The sequence below is a fragment of the Carassius auratus genome, linkage group LG30F (assembly GCF_003368295.1).
Source record: "Carassius auratus strain Wakin linkage group LG30F, ASM336829v1, whole genome shotgun sequence".
Lineage (NCBI taxonomy): Eukaryota > Metazoa > Chordata > Actinopteri > Cypriniformes > Cyprinidae > Carassius > Carassius auratus.
In genome coordinates, this window is record NC_039294.1 from 4,145,434 (window position 1) to 4,167,033 (window position 21,600).

Here is a 21,600-nt window from a genome sequence, read left to right on the forward strand (position 1 = left end):
AATGCACATATTTACCTAAAATTCAATATATAAGAGTGTGATTTTTGAGGGGTTTTTTTGTCCTCACATTTGTATTATGTAATATAGTTTAGCAATATCATGCCAGCATGAGTGCTGTTTTTCCCAAATCTGCATGAGTGCAAATGTGATATTGATTTTATACAACAATTCAGTAAACAAAAATTTACTATTGTGTTTCGCAAATGAAAAAAGTTCAAATAAAGGAACGGCAAACACTACAGTGATTCGTTACTGAATTAATTTATGGTTCTAATGCTTCAATGACTCATTCATAAAGACAGCAGCTGTGTCTCATTTTGGAGGCTGTGTCCTTCGGTGGTCACATTTGAAGGCTGCATATATCTTCAGTGCAATCTCATTTAAGAAAAGTAACCATTAAATTAGAAATTAGAGTATTTTATACATCACAAGGAATAACAGTCCATTTTATTATGGTTGCTTTTCTTAAATAAGACATCCTTTATGAGGTATTCATCCTACAGAAGATGTAGCCTCCAAAAAGGAGACACAAGCAGTGAATACTTGACTAATTTGTCAGTGAATCCGCCATTTTAATGAACTCGTTACATGAATGATTCAATGACTCACTCATTAAGACTAGCCACCACATACTGGCTCCTTTTAGTTTCATATTTATTGTGTGTGTGTGTGTGTTTATATATATATATATATATATATATATATACATTTTTTTTCTAAAGGACATATTTCAATATTTAAATTTTCTGATTGCAGTGTAACTGCATTCATGCCACCCCTGTCAACGTTTTGAGTAAATACATTTATATGCAGCTTCTGAAAACAGAGTTATGGCCACATTGTAGACTTAAAAGATTATGTTTAATACATTTTTTGTTGAATCTAAATATTTCTTTCTGAAGCTACATTCATTTTGTAATGTCTATTCAATGCTTTTCTCATTTAACACAATGAATTTTAAAAATATTTTAGGATTCATTTCTAAGCCCAAACTGGTGTGCAATTAATTTGATTAATTAATCTTCCCATCATGTAATTCATTAAATATCAACATATTTGATCAAACACTAATATTAAGTTTTAACATTTGAATGATTCCTTAGCTCTTGTGTGTTTTTAAGGAGAGTCTGCTGCTATTTTTGTGATAAGGCACATCATTTGCACCATGAAACAGGTGGAAAAATCCCACAGATACACACAGAAGGACAAACTCTATCTCTCTTTTTATGCCAGGCAGCAGGAAAGTAGTTTTTACACAGACAAACGCCACGGCTAATTTCTTACAATCAATAGTCCTAGATCCTGGACTATTGCTTCTCTTTTTACATTTTCTATAGTATTATAAAATATTTTTTTCTCTCTTTGACGCCACATTCCTGTTCTCTAATGCACACCTGTGGCAAATGAGCTCTCATGTGCTGTGATCCAGATCTTTGGTTGAGCTCCAGCAGAATGTCTGGAAAAATCTCAGGGAACAGCCTATTTTATCTTCATCCATACTGCTCCCATGATCCAGCACAAACCCATGGTGTTTTTCCTTAACTTGGCTCTTGTGAACTGATAAGGATCAATAAGAAGGGTTTCATGATGGGAATTTCTTAGAACATGCACACATATCAGTTCACTGTTACAATCTGTGAGTGCTGGATTTGCTTAATTATTACATATGGTCGTCTGTAGTGTGGATGTGCTTACTACAGATGGCCTAATGCCAACACAAAATATTTACAGACATTTTAATAAACTGTAAACATAGTAAGTCTATTTTAGTTCCCCTCACTCCGCAACAAATCATTTCAATTAACAGTATTTAGTAAAGAACAAAATTTTTAAATAGGCCTTTCAGAAGTTATAGCAATGTAAACGACAAGCCAAAACAAATTAATTTAGAATAAAACGAAACTGAAAACTAGGGATGCAACGATACCATTTTTTCAGAACCGATCCGATCTGATACCGAAAATTCTGAGCATCTGCCGATACCGATCCAATCCGATACCAGCGCAATTTTTGTTTAATTCAATATAGAATTTCTTTACTGCTCTGTGTTGACCTGATCATCATTATTTTGTGTTAATCACAATCTACTACATATACACAACTTCATTTGAATGGAAAATAACAAATGAAAAAATATATAATCATAAATGATTACAAAAATATTATTATAAACTAATTTGTTATAATTCAGCAGCAAAAGATACTCTAGATTCTAGAAAAATTACAGGAGCACAATAATTTTATCAAATCTATTGAAATATTTTATTTACAAATAAAAGTGAATAAGTCTCAGATCTGGTAAAATGTTACATATTGCTCTTTGTATTGTTGTCAAATAAATTATTGAAAAAACAAGTATATACATTTATGTAGAAATCTAAAAGAGGTTTCTTTTAAATCTATAGCACAGTAATTAAGGCAGCAACATATCATAGGACAGAACAAGAAAGACTATTAATAATCTTTGATTTCGCAGAAAATATTATAATACTGAAGACCTATACATACAGTCGGCATCTAGTCATAGTTGGGGGCATGGTCTGGCATGGCAAAGGTGGAGTCGGCGTGGGGGAAAACACAACAAACATTGTATGTATTTAAAAGACAAAAATGCACATATTGAGCGCTCATCCCAAGAGACACGTAGAACAATTGTAGTCTCTTTTAACTTTAATATTCATATACACTAGTCCATATCGATTTTTGATTCATTGTACAGCCCTACTTTAGATTTATTCATTCAAAAATAGGCAAATTCTGTGACGTTCTGCTTTATACAGCATGTTCCATTTGTGACTGGATTCCGAGATTCGATCCGTGCCGCTTCGCAAACACAGACGGGGTGAATTTATGAATGAAAGTGTGAAAGTTCTGACACAAAACGAAGTTGTTACGTATCCTCACACTTTTATAAGTGGGTATACGGAAATACTTGGCCTTTTCTAGTATCATGTAGACTAAACCTCTTAGCAGATCCGTTTTCATGCGAGTTTAGGTTCGACACTAGGCTACCGTTACATAGTTTTGCTTCAGGTAGAATACAGAAAGAACAGGAAATGACAGCAGCTCTTCGGCATGATTGTCCCGTGTATTTCAGTTGGTGCCAAGGCAATGTTTTCCCCCACGGTAAATTAATTACTCTGTGATATTGGTTTATTTCGACTCAGAGGGAGTATTGGCCACGTTAAAAAAGTTAATAAATTGTGGATTAATTCTTACTGGAGACGCGAACCGGTTTAAACGATTCAGTCCTATTTGGTGAACTGGTTTAACCGGTTCACTAGGAAGAACCGGTTAAATCGAACGATTCGTTCGCGAACCAGACATAACTAGTACAAAGGGAAGATATATTGATACCTAGTCTATTAAATATGTGCGTTAGTTTAATGAGCCTTTTCTTTGAATAGTTATAAACCTCAGTTACTCTGCGCTCTTGAAGAAAGTTTTTGACTGTAACTGAACGCGACACGCAGTTTGAGCACTGAATGGAGGATGACAGACATCCGCAGCGACAGAAGAGTTTATATGAACTTGAATTTAATGACTTCAATAATAATCTGTACCTCACATTGAACTATGGAACAGCTTCAGAACACTTGAAATATGTTCCTGAAAATGTTTTGGCGCTTTATAATGTGTTTGTGCCATTCGTGCGGCTCAACAATAACACAGAATAGTATCGCACAGAATAGTAATATAGTAACACGCACAGTATCGGATTTGGATCGGTCTCGTCTGTCCGATACCCTATCCGCAGAAAATGCCAGGACCGGAGCCGATACCGAACCTGAGTATCGGATCGATGAATCCCTACTGAAAACTGAAAAATAATCTTGCTTTATTACGTTTTTTTCTCAGTTCACAGAAGTGCTGCAGGTGGGTGATGTGATATGAAGACCATGTGAATCCTCATGTTCTGTTGTTTGCTGCTTTTTGTGCATGAAAAATGAATCCCCGGGAAACAAATGTAAGTAATTTTTAAGGGAAACGATTGGTCTATGCAAGAAACTGGACATTATTTACAACATTATTACCTGTAATCCATAATCCAATCCATAGTCTCAAGGAGAAATCCAGTTCTTTATTATGAACTGGTTCTTTTGGACGGTTTGTTTCAATGAACTGGTTCAGTTCACTACTAGTTTGTTGGTAATATGCGCATATCATTGGCTCTTCAGTTTTCCGCCCCGAGTTAAACTGTTCAATCATAATAGGATCGGATACACCGTCATTTTGGTTCATTTTAAATCGGATTGACTGTCTGACCATCTAAAAGTGGATTTTGATTGAGTAACTTGGTCCAGTCCAATATGATGAACTAGTTCAAAAGAATGATTAGTTTGTGGATGAGATATCACTTTGAACCGTTGTTGAACTAGTAGTACTGTTGTAAATAATGTAAGGTTTCTTGCACTGATCATTTCACTTCATAAGACTTCAATATATCACCATGGGTGTGAATACACCAATGACTACGGTTTCAGCTAAAAATCTTCTTTACTGTTCTACTGAAGAAAAAAAAGTAATCTACTTCCTGGATGGTCTGAGGGTGAGTAAATTAACTGCAAAACCTAATTTTTGGTGAACTATCCCTTTAATGGAATTGTTAGTTGATAGAGATATTAAAGCCCCTTGTTTGAAACCGTCCCATAAAATCCCCAGCACAGCTGTGAACACTAATAAGCATGCAACTCAAATGGACCTTCAGATAGTTTCACCAAAACTACTACTTAGTTTTTTGCTTGTTTGTTGCTTGTCAGTCAGTTTGTGTTTATATATATATATATATATATATAATATATATGTATACACACACACACACACACACACACACAACGAGCAAATTCCCTAATCACTGAAGCAGTTATTTACTTCAGTTCAGTACAAGTTCTTCACTCTCAAATTACAGATTACTTATAAATACTGAATCAGTTTGTTGTTTTTTATGATGAGAGAATTTGAAAGACTGCTGAGCAAAATTCTAGTGTTTTCACCGGGGACTGATTTAAATGCTCTTGATTGCCCATTGCATTTACAAGCTCCACAGTTAGAATGTTCAGTGCTGCAAAAACAACACCATTGATGATGGCGCATGAGCAGATCTTAATGTAATGCAGCAGTCAACACTTTTAAATTTCACATTTCATATTAATCACCACCGTCATCACTAATCACAGTAATAGATTTAATGTCATTAAGCAGTTATCTTGAGTTTAGGGGCATTTTGCTAATTTTTTGCCATTTGTTTTTGCACCAAGCTCCTGTTAATGTATTATTCTGTTCTACAGTACAGCTCAGACAGTATTAACTAATGAAGCTGCTCTTTGCACGATGCTTCATGCATCACAGCAGACACTGTGAGACGGACTTACAGTGTCGGTTGCTCACTGACTCATATAGAGAATTTTACCCCAGAATTCACATAACGCTTTCACTAAACTCATTGGCATCTGCTCTCAATTGTGCATGCATCTCTGCAGTGCATATGATCAGTTTGTAGAATACAGTGTTGGTGGGTCATCTTGAATCACTATTGTCTTCTGTTTTACGTGGTTGCCACTCAGACGCAGTAAAGAAGAGTGTTCAGGATTATGATGAGGTCAAATCATCACTGCAGTGGTGCACCATCACCAACTAACATTTATTACTGGAATGCTTCAGTCCAGACTCATCTCAATTCTACTGTTTATTGTTGTACAGTCATACATGACTAACATGAAGTAGCCTGCCTTATTTCTTTGGTATTAACAGTTTTATCGTGCAGTTCCACTGAGTAAATGGGTGTTTTGTTTAACAATTAATCCTGTCATGTGATTTGAATTGCTGTACCAAAATTTCTCAGGATTGACCTTTGCTTATACTGTATGTATTTGAAAGTGCCATGAACAGATGTTGTTTATGGAAACTTTTGATGCAATGAACATATTCATCTGAGATCATCGCTAAGTTTAGAGTAGGAAACAAACATAAAGCTCAGTCACATTATGGCAGGCTCACTCTTTGTTCATCATCTGGACTGTTGTTGAACTGAAATATAAAACCACACATTTCCAGCACATGCATTCACAGTATTGATGGGTCTTTATCTTGAATGACAGCAGCATATATGAAGGCATTGTGAATAATGCATATTGCACTGAACTGTTGCTAGTTTCTGCTTGATATCACTTGTTGGCTCGCTTTAGACAAACAGTCATCTTGGAAATAACCTAGTATTTACACAGTTGAGTTTGAGGAAGAACTAGGCACTGGCTTTTGACAGATCTTTGAGAGTTAGTTTTGTGTTTTTAGACATTTAAAATCATTGAGCTAAACAGCTTTGTTTTCTGAGGTAGTCAGTGCTTTTTTGTACAGCTCTATTTTTATAAAATCGCTATCGATTTCAGATTTACCCTAAACTACACACAGACTCATCCACCACAGTTTTATGATATTATGCCTGCTTCTCATTTATTCTTCAGTCTTTGTTTTGAATGGCTCTCTGGGCTGAACTGGGCTGCTTCTGCTTTCTGCCTGGATAAAAGTCGAATAAACACAAAAAATGCTAGAAACCAAAAACTGCTGAGGGATGTATAAAAATAGTTCCGTGCAGTACATGCATTTTTACTAAATTACTAAATGAAGTTGCCATATTGTCATGGATTATATCAGATTATCGAGGTCGAAAGAATTCATGGTAACAATATGATCTAGCAAAAAAACAAAGTTAAAATAAACAAATTAACAATGCAATCAGTAAAATTAATCTTTAACTTTATTTTGTTTTCTCTTTTTTCGCTTATGACTTGCACTCAAAATATGACTGTAGGAGATGAGGGATAATAAAATAATGTAATCTGCTGTTGTGGACACTAGTTATAGTTATCTTTATTGTTCTTTGGTTTAATTCACTATATAGCCTATAGATTGAGGTCTGATGTTAGAACAGCATAGCATCTAGACAGGAGAACTAAAGTGAAACTATAGCTCTGAAAGCACACACTCATCCCTGGACTCACTTTGATAATGCAAAGTGCATTTGATAATGAAATGAAAGTACAAGATGTGCGGTGCCGAAATGCCATACGGTACATGAAATGAAAATAAGAAACTGTTAATAGCATGTTGTGAATTTTTTGTTTCCAGCACGTTGTTACAGGAAAACTGCATTCACCACTGCAATTACACATTCTCACTAAAACGATCAAGTTCACTTAAGTTCACTCAAGTTGCATTTGCATAATTTTGTGTAAATATATTATGTATAAAATATATTTTATTTGTGTTAAACTGTTACAATTACTCTGGTGTTTTATGAAGCCAAACAAATTGGAATATAATAATAACAACAATTTTATATTATTGTTATTCCTATTTAGACCTATTGTATCGTCATGTGACCACGATGCTATCACGATACCACAACACTGATAATACATCCATATTAAGTGCACAACATTAACGACTATAATTGCATTATTTGAAACAATCATTTGCCTGTAATAAAACATTGATGCATTGTTAATAATCCATCAGTTACTTTTTATTTTCATATTTTGTCATGTTAGTCTCCACCTGTATGAGAATAAGATATTGAGAGTAAGCTGCAAAGTGGACCAGATTTCATGGCTATAGTCAAACATCTGGTAATGCGAGACATTTTAAGAGCTTACATCAACTGATCTAGAGTATAAATTTAATTCAAGGTCTAACAGCTAGCAGTTGTCCTCACAATTAGAAAAGAGACACTAAAATGTATACGTTTATACTTACATTTACACTGCCAATGTAGCACAAGAAACACTTCTGAAGTGGCATTTAGGTGTCTTGACACAGACTGTTTAGTGCTGCTCAGAGATGGCAAAAATGATTTTACACAACATTTGCAACTATATACAGTACTAGGAAGTGTGGCGGGTCAGAGCAGGTATAATTTAGCCTGGCTTTTAGTGCTGCAATGCATCTTTACACAGAATTTGAAGAAGGCACGGAACTGTCTGTGTAAAGATACCTTTAGTCTATGATAAAGTAAAAGAATAAAATGACTGCAGATTGTGACAGATACTGTGTGCTTTGGAAAGTCTAAACTAGTGGTCCTGTTTTGACCAAACTGGCAACATTGCTTTGAGGAATCACTTGCATGAAGTTAAGGTTTGTTTTTACATGTGAGCAATAGCAATAGGGTTGCCTGACTTGGTGAAAAAGACTAACTTCAACCAGCTGGAAAGACAGACTGCTGGTGGAGCAGGTGAAGATTATTCGGAGGAAATATGTGGTTTGTGTGCTGAGTCATATTCAGGGGAAAGAGTTGTAGAGCTGCGGCTCTTTGTCTTGTGGATGGATTTGGTATCTTGAAACCGAGCCGGAAATCATCCCACACACACAAACACCCTTATCACTCACTTTTAACACACTCACACATGCATACACACATTTTAGTGTGTCATTTCATCTCACATTTCAAGGGCTTCTGAAAAATAAAAAAAATGGAGCTAGTCTCCAAAGTCTTTCCATTTCTTTGACCTCTGCTACTGTTCCATTGTTCATTAGTAGGTGGCTCTTCTTTATTTTATTTCCGGGATATAGTGGTTTTACGTGTTGCTAGTAATATAACAAATATCTGTCATTGTTTATAACTTTTATTCTAGATTATCTCCCAAATATGAAAGACAAAATTATTTTTTTTGCGTGTGTGTGTATTGAGAGTAGTGTTCATAGTAGACCATATTTGTTTTTTTGTTTTGTTTTTACATTGACGAATGCAGTTAGACCAATGATTAGCTGTGATGAGTGGGTCAGTTATCTTGGCATCGTACAATACCAAAGTACAGTTATTATTAGGCAACTATTTCGAAACTTTTATTATAGCTAACCCTAGGAAACAAAGAGATCTGGACCTCAACGTGCCGACTATTAGGTACTTTCACATTTAAACCTGTATCGGTATCGACACCTGAATTTCGGTGCTGGTACCTTTTTTCGGTACTTTACTCTGTGTAATTACAAAAACATTTATTTCAGTAATAAAAGATGTCCAAAAGTCAAATTTTCAACAATTTGATCAATAAGGCCTAGGGTTGGGTGATGTCTACAAGCTTGGCATCGGAGATGAAACATCGCGATGGACGATGACATTGGCAGGGGGAAGGGCAGGCGCAGGTGGGTTGGGGGTTATGGGTTCCGTTGGTGAATTCCTGAATTATAAGGGAAAACAACAGTTCCTAACACTGTGTCTACACCTGATTATAGCGGCGCAGAGCGAAAAACTACTATTGAACCACTAATCTATAATATATAGATGCAGACAATAGAACTCATTATAATCAGTGATGCTGTCTAAAATGGATGCGGCGTAGTGTGACACCACAGATCCCCCGAAAGTAAACTGCTGCCGCATTCTATTTATGACGTGCTGACACAAATTTAAAATAATTTTCAATGGTCATTTGTTGTGTCCAGTCTAGACAGTCTTTATCTGATGCGGCGCGACACGACAACTGTCACATCCAGTGTAGAGAGATGTCTAAGCAGAGTTTTTTTGGCAAACAAACTGTTTGCTGTTTACTGTTTAACATTGAAATGAATACATGGCAGAACAATTGTGTGATTGTTCCTTTAAAAAAAATTTTAATAGGCTAATAATTGTCATGTAATTGTTTTATTGAAATTTTAATAGAAAATTTAATATGTAAAGATGTACATTATACTGTACAAAAGTAATACAGGAATAAGATATTACTGTTAAAACATGAAGTTTCTGTGTGTGTATAAAATATGATGATTCTAATTTTCTCAAATGAAAGGTAAAATTCTCGTGAAGTGACTCTCACAGCAGCTCTGAGGAGTTTACGTTTTTGTGTCCATGCCATCATATAGTGTAACGCAGAGGCTGAAAATAACCGCGAACATCCCACATGCTTCAGTATTTGTGTTTCTGCCATTCATACATAGCTACAGAGGCAAGCAGAACATGAAGGATTCATAATTAAACCTTTTTTGCATTTTAATATCCACAGACAGCAATTCATTCTGTACCCTTAAAAATACTGAGTTCAACCACTGCTCACTAGTAAAAGTTGTGAAATATGGTCATTAAATCTGCTGCCCATTTTAGGTTAATCTGGCCATGATCTGTACATTTTGATATGACACATTCAGTACAGTTGTTTTGACAGCCAGTGAACTAATGCTTCGTGAATATCTTTCAGAGCGTCTATGTTGTGACCAGACCCTCGTATCAATGCACTACTCACAGATATAGTCTACTTTTTTGTGCTGTTTTGTCATTGTTGGAGCTGTAGTTGTGTGTGGAGGTCTGGCGGGGGCTGCTGGAGTCACTGTTTGTTTGTTGATCTTCTCTGCCAGTTTGAGTCCATTAGTGTGTTGACTGACTCTCCCGCAACATTCGCTGAGATCCTGCTATGGCTGAACGAGCCTTTACTTACACACAAACCACCAGTGCTGTTTCTCAAACAGAAGAAACATTCTCATGTTTCTGTTTCACATAGGGTCACACAATACAAAATATAAAAAATCATTTTTTTTAAGGTACAAATTGCTATTTAAAATGTGATTTAAAAGCTGTGCTTGTTTGTATATATATATTGTATATATGTTAATTCATAGTTTTGATGCCTTCAGTGTGAATCTACAATTTTCATAGTCATGAAAATAAAGAAAACTCTTTGATTGAGAAGGTGTGTACAAACTTTTGGTCTGTATTATATATATATATATATATAATGTGTGTGTGTGTGTGTGTGTGTGTGTGTTTAAATAATGTATTATAATTTTAGACTAGAAACAATTTTAGATTTAATCAAGATTAAAAATGTAGTCTAATCTACTCTAAAATAAAATACAAGTAATATAATATTTAACTGTGAAAATACAAAATAATAAAAAATGTGAGATATTTATAGAGTTGTGATTATATTTATAGATATTTATGAGTTATAATAAACTGTAAAACTGTAATATTTCATTGTAAAAGAAAGAATTTAAGTGATTTAACTGAGATTTTAGACAACTTTATTAATAATAACAATAATAATCATTTTAAATCTGTAAAATTACAGTCAAGTTACAGTCTTAACGACTTAAAGGTGCTGTAGGGAACTTTTGTAAAAAATTCAGTTCTGTTTATTAACCGCTAGAGCGTCAAAAGTTCCCTAATGCAGCTTTAATTTTCACATGTAAAACCATCAAGCTTTTCTTCTGGGGTAAGACCACAGAGATTTCCTAATGCTTCTCTTTTCTTGTTAAGCGCTTTTCATTCCAAATTTGTAAAGATGGTTGGTGCATGTTGGGTTCCAAATTTACATTAAATCAACTCAAACTTAGAGCAGATGCAATGGGTGGGTTCATGTGGATTAATTACTGTGAATCAAGACACTGAAAACACTGGATCACGAGCCGCTCACGTGTGAATGAACAGTGCTACGCATCATTCTGTTCAGTCTTTTAAATGAATTAAAAACAGCCTTTGTGATTTGATAATCACACTAAGCCATTTTGTGATTTCAGTTTTATTTTGATGAATCGTGCTCTATTTACACATTTGTATCTCCTCTGACCTTAAACTGCTTGTGGATCATTCAGTGAAACATAACTAAGAACTAAAACTCTGAGCAATAGCGTCTCATAATTTTGTATTAGGAAACAGTATTGCGGCTCAAATTAAGTAAAATTTTACAGGGTGACACATATGGGATCATATGTCATATGCCGGTGCCATTAGAGGACATGCCATCATGATATTTCTGTGTCCCTCACCCCATCCCACCCCAGCACTGGTCTCTCTATATTAAGAAATGCTGGACTCTAAACACGACCGCAGATCTCCAATCGCTGTGAGATTATGTTCCTAGCATCACCAAGGTCATGGGTTCGATTCCCAGGTTATACATGAACTGAGAAAAGTTCACTGCCAGATGTAATCAAATGTGCATTACGTCTGCTAGTGTTTGAAGGACTGCCGAGATTGTGTTTTGGGTTCTGTATGTTCCTCAGACGCACAGCTCCGATTGGCAGGCCTGTTGCCAGGGAGCGCTGCGTCTCAACGTGGACTGAATGTTTTGTGTCTGTGCACTTAGACATGCTCGACTTTAGAACGACTGCAGTGCTTGAATATTCATAAAGCAAATCGTTCATATGAAGAGGGTCAGCGAGTGCAAACAGATATACGTGTGTTTCTGCTGGATTGACTCGTGCTCTGCAGGTCTTTAACGCTTTACCAAGGACAGAATGTCCCAGACTGCTCTTTTATCCTGACAGAACTTCTTTTTTCTCTGAGTCTGAGGAGTTTTATGTCTGCAGCAGTGCATCGTGGCCCAGTTCTGACACGCAGACAGGTGTGTGCTGATAAATCAATGGTTCGGCTGAGGATCACTGCAGGTTTATGGAGTTCACGTCTGTACATTCCTTATCAAAGAAGTGCAAAGTCTATATTTAGTGTGTGCGCGCGTACGCGTGAGGGCCTGACTCGACACTATTCCTGCACGTACATGCGTGTGTGGCACTGCATTGCAGCGCTGTGCATTAGCTGGCGGCATGATGTGAACGCCCATCCTCACATGCTGCAGTGTGACAGCAGTGCTTCATGGATCACGTGGGCATGTGACATAACTTCTGATGTAGAGCTTCATCACAATCACAGGATACAGGGAAATCAAGGAATTAGAGCTATGTTTTTAGTGTAGCTCAATTCCACACACAGAGACAAGCTATTTGGAAATTAGTGGTAGAGCAATAATTGGGACTTTGAATTATTTTTTCAGTGTTTTAATGAATGTATTGTAAAATAAGTGTTCATTTAAATTCAAAACCCTACCGGTGCACCAATGGTCGAAAGTTTTGAATAATGCTTTCTCTGTTCAGGTTTTACAGTCACCTTGGCTGCATTAGCTTTAACAAAATACAGCAAAAACTGTAATATTGTGAAATCTTATTACAACTGAAAACAGCTATAAAATACAATTTATAACAGTTTTCATAAAATGATTCCGCAACAAAAACAGTTTTCAACACTGATTTTAATAAGAACTGTTATTAATAATTGAGCATTAGTAATCATTTATAATAACTGAGCAGAAAATCTGCATATTATAATCATTTCTAAATGATGCTGAAAATTCAGCTTTGCATAAATAAATTCAATTTTACAATATATTTATATAGAAAAGCTATTTTAAATTGTAATAATTAGAATATATATATATATATATATATATATATATATATAATCATAAAAATGCAGTCTTAGTGAGGAGAGACTTCCAAAATTGTGACCTCAGTTCAAGATTTTACTTAAATTGTAATGCAGATAATAGAATTTTAATAGAAGCATTTGAAAGATGTTTGAATCGCCCAATAGTGACAGTGAACCAGTCAAGTACTAATAGAAAATCCTAGCACTCAGTGTTTTTTATGTCACTTTAGATAAACTGCATCTGCTAAGTGGTTTTTTAGGATTTTTCCATTTGCTTTTGTAGTCAAGCTAACATCTGTGGAAACCAATGCAAATGTTTAAATCAAGACTTCTGTTTTCTATATCATCCTCTAGCGAGAAGCTGTTTCGATTTGCAATCTCTTGTATGAAATCTTTGACTGCATCTGGTCATGTAGCATCAATCCAACACTGGACGGACGGTGAGCGATCTCACGAAAGCATGTGCAACTCATATTTCACTGCAAAATCGAAAGGATGAGATTTTCATCAAATTTTTCATAAATTATAATAAAAGCTTTTTATAGATTGCAATGAAATTGCCATGTAAACAGTGTTGCAAATGCAAAAAAACCTTCTGAAACTTTTTTTAAAAATCTGAAACTGGGTGAAAAAATGTATATTGCCTCAAACTTGGAGCAGAAATATGAAACACATTCAGACTGCAGACACTCAGCTTACCGGTGTTTGATGTCCTTGTGTTTTTATGTTTGTTTGTGTTCATGTGACTGTCAGGCTGGATTGAGAACTTCACCTGCGGCTCAGACCGAGAGATTTTTCTTCTTTGACTAAAGCAGACAGCAGTTTTTTTAGTGTCAGTGCCAAAGAGAAATACCTGCAGATCAAAACCACTACCAGCTTTAACCGTGAAAATATCTTCCGATAAGTGAAGATATAAATTCCATTAATTTAATAAAATTTATAAAAATAATAATAACTCAAATAAATCATATATTATCATAATTGTGTGTTTATTAGTCATGTTGAATCAATGAAAGCATTTTAATCTTCTGTTTATCCAGCTATCACATTTCCTGGGTTTTTACTTCGCGGCGTATTTGGACTTTCAGAGCGAGATCGCCCTCTGGCCTTCGAATGGAGATTTACTGCTGATCATAGAACCATGTTTCACTGAAAGATACACATGACAATCGTAGCTTTTGCCTAATTGTGATTTCGATTCCATTTCGATTTATCATGCAGCCCTATTATAAGGTAACTTTTATCATAAATTACATTAAATTATTGTCCCGCAAAAATTTCATAGCGCGTCACTGCATGACATGCTGTGAGGAGAATTAAAGTTTAGGCTATTAGCTTAGCCTACTTCTCACTTTTAAAAAATGGGTCAATTTATTTATATAATGAATTATAGGCCTATAATTAAAATTATTAACTCTGCAATCATCAATTAAAATTAAGAGCAGCTTCATTTTGTGCACTGATTTTTAACCCGAAATACGTTTCTTTTCATGTTTTTCACTTTACGGGCCACAAGATAAATATTAAGGGAATGATTTAAAACAGTTATGTACCGTTGTCTCTGAGAATACTAAGAAATTTACTAGGGGTGCACGAAATATATCGGATTAATATATATATATGATTAATGCGCATCTCGTCAGTAAAGCCAGTTATCTAATCAGCGGTAAATTCCATCAGGTGCGTGAGTTCACATAGAGCAGCTGTTACTGACAAGCTGCACAAATCCACGTTCATTATCAGCGTGGATTTGCGCAGCTTGTCTGTTAACAACGGCTCCATGTAGTAACAGCTGCTCTATGTGAAAAGCACCTGATGGAATTTACAGCTGATTAGATAACTGGCTTCACTGGCGAGATGTGCATTAATCATCAGCCGATATATATCGTGCACCCCTATTTTTTACTTTCACTTTCTCTATAGTGAATTTACTGACGTTCACCGGCAACTCAGTTTGCGCATTGCTTGCATGTTGCTTGACCCACCCCATATAATATAAATTGTTTTTAGGCCACATTTTTTTTTTATGTTTATTTTTCAGTGTTACTGAAAGTGACACCAAAAAAAACAGAAACATCATTAGGAAATCCTTGGTTAGTGTGGGGCTGTGCCGGGTTCGGCTAAGCTAGTTTCTGACTAGTTTCCCACCCTAATGCCACCACTGCCCTAAACTAAAGTTTTACTGAGTACTACTGCTTTAGAAATTAGCTGAAATAAAGTGAAGTAAAGAAATTAAGTTGTTTTATAATTTCAGTTAACATTTCATTGGAAGTAACACAAAAGTTTTTATGGTTTTAGTTGTTATTTAATAGTGATTATAGTTGATGGAACACTGTTCTATCAGTATGATGCAGAGGCTAGTTATTTCATCAGTTAGCTGATTCAAATTCATGTGGTGATGCTCTTATAGTGACAATGCAAGCTCATAAATCACTCAACAAACAGCATGAAAATAATCCGTGAGTACACCGTCATTTGCCTACAGTGAAATCAGTGCAGTGTGTGTGTGTAATGGTGTCGTGCTGGAGTTGGTTTTCTTTGCTGCTTCTGTCCTCAAATGACTCTGCTGTGTCTCTCGCCCCTCCCTCACCAATCTCTTTCTCTCTCTGTGTAACTGTAGCTGGTCTCTGTTCTGTGCACGACGTTATAGATGCAGCATTGATTGCTTTTTTAATCACAAATACACTGATGCAGTTGCACTTGCTGTGTCCCGACGAGAGACGGACTCTAATGAAAGCTTTGTCTCCTGAAACTCTGTGAGCAACCGAAGGACAGACACAGAGAGAGACAGACAGACAGATGCTGCGTTTCACTTTTTGTTCCTGGAAATGAGCTGCGGTGTTTCCTAAGAGTGGAAGTTCTGTGTGTGTGTCACGCTGGTTCATCATTGGGGCTTTGAGTGAGTGAGTGTGTGTGTGTAAGTGTAAAGGTTTATATGGTTTATGAGGACACAAATGTGTATAATGACATGGGTACTCCCACTTAAAAATGTTTTATTAGGTTTACACTTACTATGTCCAATATATGTGATGTTGATGATTAATGAGTGTGTGTGTCTGATCAATGGTCTGAGCTCAGATGTTTATCAGCTGTTGTTGAGTGTGATTCAGAGCTTCTTTGCTGCTGTTTCATTGATTAGGGTTTTCATCGACTGATGCCGGTATCTCATGATCAAGGCAAGGCCAATATATCACCCCATATTTGCCATTTTGTAATTGCAAGTGTTGATTGTTAAGTTTTTCTGTTTGGCCGATCAGAGTTGGAAGCAGGACTTTTATTTTGACATTGATGTGAATGTTAGTGCACAGGAGCAAACTTTTCTGAAATCTTCTGTCTGATAATAAAAAGAAAAAGCTTTAATATATTCAGCATATACAGTGGTGGTCAAAGTTATTAGAACAGTGGTATTTTCACCAGCTAAAAAATGGCGTTTAAAGCAGCTTTTGCCCTAGATGCACTTGCACAGTTTTTCAGATTTGTAGGTAGGTTTCTTGAAGCATCTTGGAGACGTTGCTACAGTTCTTCTGGATTGAGTCTGTCTCAGTTTGTTTAGTCTCTTCATGTCATTCCAGACATGAATGATGAGATGATATTACAATTAATTGCAATCTGATATTTCCTACAGACGCACTGCAGAAGATAACAGACTTAAGACCCTTTTTAAAATACTACTGTTCTAATCATTTTGGCCACCACTGCACATAGTACACACACACACACACACACACACAAATCACACACGTATATATACACACACTATGGTCATAAAAGCTTCATATTAGATCTGTTCATTCAGGGGTGCGAGTTATTCCAGTTCCAGTTTTTTAATGTTGATTTTAGTAATGTTGTTTTTTAAAATTCATTTTTTATAATTTATTTATTTTAATATAGCTTTTATGAACCTTTAAACTAGTTTATTTTAATACTTCATGTTAAACTAAATTAAATGAAAATGACAATCAGACGTTCAGTTGGAATTCATTTAATTTCAAGTCATGAATATGCCTGGTTTTGTTTTTGGTTTTTTGGTGGTTTAATTGATCAATATCAGGCAATATCAGATGTGTTCATGGGTGCATGTCTCCTTCTGTCTGCATGCAGCAATATTTCTGAATGTGGCTGTTTCTCTCTTGTTGTGTCTCGTCTCTGTGCAGATGACCCTCTCACTGGCTCTGTCGACAGTGTGAATGCGGGCCGCCATGTCCCAGATGCTCCACATGGAGATCCCTAACTTTGGCAGCATGGTGCTGGGCTCCCTGAATGAGCAGCGGCTGCAGGGCCAGTATTGCGATGTCTCCATCCTGGTGAAGGGCCAGACGTTCAAGGCCCACCGCGCTGTGCTGGCCGCCAGCAGCCTGTACTTCCGCGACCTGTTCAGCGGCAGCAGCAAAGCACAGTTCGAGCTGCCGTCCTCCGTCACGCCGGCTTGTTTCCAGCAGATCCTCAGCTTCTGCTACACGGGGAAGCTGACCATGGCCGCCAGCGAGCAGCTGGTCGTGATGTACACTGCCGGATACCTGCAGATCCAGCACATCGTGGAGCGCGGCATGGACCTGATGTTCAAAGCCAACTCGCCGCACTGCGACTCAGCCACGGCCGCCATGGATGAGCCCAACTCGGGCCCGCAGAGTCCCTGCACCCACCCGCTGGTGCCAACCGGCTGGTCACCCTCGCTACCATCGCAGGCCCGCAGGATCAAGCTGGAGGAGCCGCTGGCCAAACGAGCTAGCGACGGGGCACGTTCGGCACGGGCCGCGCCCCTGTTCTCGGCTGGGGCGTTTCCACCCGGGGCTCAAGCATATCTGGGAGAGCGTTCCAGTCCGGGAGCATCTAGCCTCCCGACCACTGACAGCCCCACGTCTTACCAGAATGAAGACGAGGAGTTTGAGGAAGAGCCGTTCGATGCAGACGAGACTTACAGTCATCTGTGCGGCCGCTCGGCCAACCCTTACGGAAGTACGATAGCTGCTTCTTCTGTCCGACTCTCATCTGCTGTTGATTGTGTGTCATTTCTGATGATTTGAATGACAGGCAAATGTTAGATGAGGTTACTTTGGTTTAGAGATGGAAGGCTCAGCCTGTGGCAGATGGTTTAAAAAGTGATAACGTGGCAGGTAAAAACTGGCTGACAGGAGGGGAAGTTTAATGTTTCGTAAATTCTGCCTTTTGATAAGCTGCATCGTTCTCATTCAGAGTTCGAAGAGTTTTAATTACAGTACTATATGTGACCTTGATACTGTGTACACAGTCTGATAATGGTTTAGGGGAATACTTTGATGTCTGCTTTTGAGATTAAATTTATTTAACAATACCTGATTTTACTTTAGTAGGGATTTTTTTTTATGTACTCTTCAAAGGTTTGGGGTCAATAATATAAATATACTAGAAATGAATGCTTTTATTCAGCAAGGATGCGTTAAATTGATCAAAAGAGACTGTAGAGACATTTATAATGTTACAAAAGATTTCTATTTCAAATTGATGCTGTACTTTTGAAATTTCTATTCATCAAAGAATACTGAAAAATGTTATGCATCACGGTTTGCAAAAAATATTCGGTACCACAACTGTTTCCAGAAATGTTGTTTTGAGCAGAAAATCAGCATATTAGAATGATTTCTGGAGAATCATGTGACACTGAAGACTGGCGTAATGATGCTGAAAATGTAAGTTTGGTCATGGCAATAAATGTTATTTATATTCACATAGAAAACAGTTTAAAATTATAATATAATTTAAATTATAATATTTCACAGTTTTTACTGTATTTTTGATCAACTAAATACTGCCTTGGTGAGCAGAAGAAACTTCTTTCACAAACATTGATCCTACCAACCCCAAACTTTTGAATGGTAGTAATAATAATTACTAATTAATTAATAATAATAATAATAATAATAATGGCCCTAATTAGCAAATGTTACTCCAAAGACAGTTTTCATATACTTTGTATAGATAAAAACAAACATTTTCATCTCAAAATTCTGACTGTCTCGCAATTCAAAGTTTGTATCTCACAATTCTTCTTTTATCAGAATTGCATGATAAAAACTCACAATTCTGAGGAAAAAGTAAAAGCTGGGAAATATAAAGTCCCAATTAAAAACAGAATTGTGAGGAAAAAGTCAGAATTCAGTTTTTTCTTTCTCAAAATTACTCCGTTCTTACTTTTTTCTCTCTGAATTTTGAGTTAACGCCTCACAACTCAACTGTGATTTGAGGGAAAATCTGAATTGCTTCCAGGACTTCATGCCAAGATCTGTCATTTTCAATAAAAAGGTTTTCCCATAGCTATGTTAAAATATTAAGCTCCGAGGCCAATATAAACGTGTTTGGAAAAAAGAGTCAAGAAAAAAATGTGAAATTATGAAACACCACAGCATTAATTCAGGACTTTGTTCTACTAAGTGCAGGGTATTTATGAGGAAAAATAACATTTAAATATCAGTAAAAGCTTAATTTAGGTATAATTCTTTGTGTAATACAAAAACAGGCTGCATCTGTCTAATGATATTCCAATGGAAAAACACCAGTTTTGTGTTGTAACAGCTGTTGTGCTAATGTAAGATGGTTTTGCTGTTTATTTCTTCAGTAGTAAGTCATGTAGACACACTTGAGCTTTCACGAGAAAGTGCCTGAGGTTAATGAGTCAGAGTTTGAAGAAAGTGCAGCTGAAAGGTCAAAATCAGAGTGAAATGCTGATGAATATGAGCATTCCTCCATGTTGAGTAACACGCTGATCTTTTGTCTGCTGTGTGTTATCAGAGTTCCTGTCTTGATTTTTCCCGTATGTTTGGTAACTCTACAGATCTATCCTGACTGAGGAAATGGCCGTGTCTCTCTGCAGTGACACTCACTGTAGCTCTTGCTCCAGCGCTCAGGTGTCACAGATCGTGAAATGCATTCAGCCTGTAATCAGTCACCGCTCTAGAGGGTCACATTGTGGGTTATTTGAGAGCTCACACATCTCTTTTGTGTGTGTGTGCGTGACTGAAGGACAAATGGAAAGCAGAACTTTTCTATTAGTCGTGCCAGTGCAGAGGTTTATTGAGTTGAGGCAATTTGATGCGTCAAATAAGTGAAGGGCAGTCACTTCCCCTGAATAGAGTCACTGTAAACTGTTAACTTACATTTTAAGTAGCAAATTGGCTGTACAAGCCATTCAACTCATTTTTGGAAATGTTGTATATTTAAAATTCCAAAAACTTAAGGCAAGACACTAGGGAAAAAAAGGCCCTGATTTCTATAGATTAAAAAGGAAGTGCATTAATAAAGCCAAGTGATTGATGCACAAATTCTTCAGTAAAACACTTCAAAATACAGATAGGAATAAAACTCTTCAGTTTTGGTGTATGTAAGGGCTGCTGAAGTGGAGAAACAAACCTTTGAATTGATATGGCTATGAATTGGAAATTAAATCTATAGACACATGTAGATAAAGTGCAATATAATAAACCCTTAAATGTGGATTTCAGATGTTTCCTTGAAAGTTACAATAGTCTGAAACAACACTTTATGAAAAGCCAAATAGCCCAAAATCTCAAAATTGACTGATGCATTAAAAAGTTTTTGCCTGTAGTGACTTGCCTTAAAAATGAAGTTGAAATTGGTTAAATGATTTTGATGAGTTAAAGTGAATAGATTATATTGAGAGTGTGCATAATTGTTTACTATGTGCAGAACTTATAAGCATCTGTTTAGATGGACTAAAACAGTTATGAGTTATGATTTCATGGCATGATTTGTCATGATCTGAGGCCGTATCAGAGGTTCTAAATGTTGTCGGGATTCTGTCTCTTCCAGTGGCAGAGAAGCCGGAGATGGCGGTCATGCCGGTGTCGTTGGAGAACCGCTCGTGTGTGCTGATCCGCCGAGATCTGGTGGCTCTGCCCGCTAGTCTCATCAGTCAGATCGGCTACCGATGCCATCCCAAACTCTACACCGAAGGAGACCCCGGAGAGAAACTGGAACTGGTGGCAGGTTGGTGAAATCACTCAATCAAGCCTATATGAAAGTTAACAAAAATGAGACTTTGTCATGAAGAAATTGAAGGAACACATCCGCTCATTGTACAGCATTTTTTCCAATGTAGAAGATCATAATACATTATTTTGCCTCTTTTTACTAGTAAAGCCCTTGCAATGTAAGCCTAACAGGCAGAGATGTTAAAAATGTTTATTCAAAAATGTTCATCATGTATTTCAAAGTAAATTTCGCAAATAATTACAAAGAAACAGCAAGTAACACAATAAATTAAACATGAATTTTGAACACTGAAGTAGTGTTTTCTTGTAAAATTAAAAATGCTTGAATAAAGTTTTATTGACAACTTCAAAATAGTTTTTTTCAATGTATCAACCTGAAGTAGAAAATCATCCACCTTGAAAACTATAATCTGACTGCTTAAAGAA

At 36.6% G+C, this 21,600-nt stretch overlaps 1 protein-coding gene across 1 annotated transcript in view; it reads left to right on the forward strand.

Annotated features, from left to right (window-relative positions):
* Positions 1-21,600, forward strand: part of LOC113068069 (nucleus accumbens-associated protein 2-like) — a 42,470-nt gene that overhangs the window by 10,328 nt on the left and 10,542 nt on the right. The window contains exons 2-3 of the mRNA XM_026240647.1: positions 17,344-18,145; positions 20,993-21,169. Coding sequence (XP_026096432.1) covers positions 17,377-18,145; positions 20,993-21,169 — 946 coding nt within the window. The 5' untranslated portion in view covers positions 17,344-17,376. The remainder of the gene's footprint in view (positions 1-17,343; positions 18,146-20,992; positions 21,170-21,600) is intronic.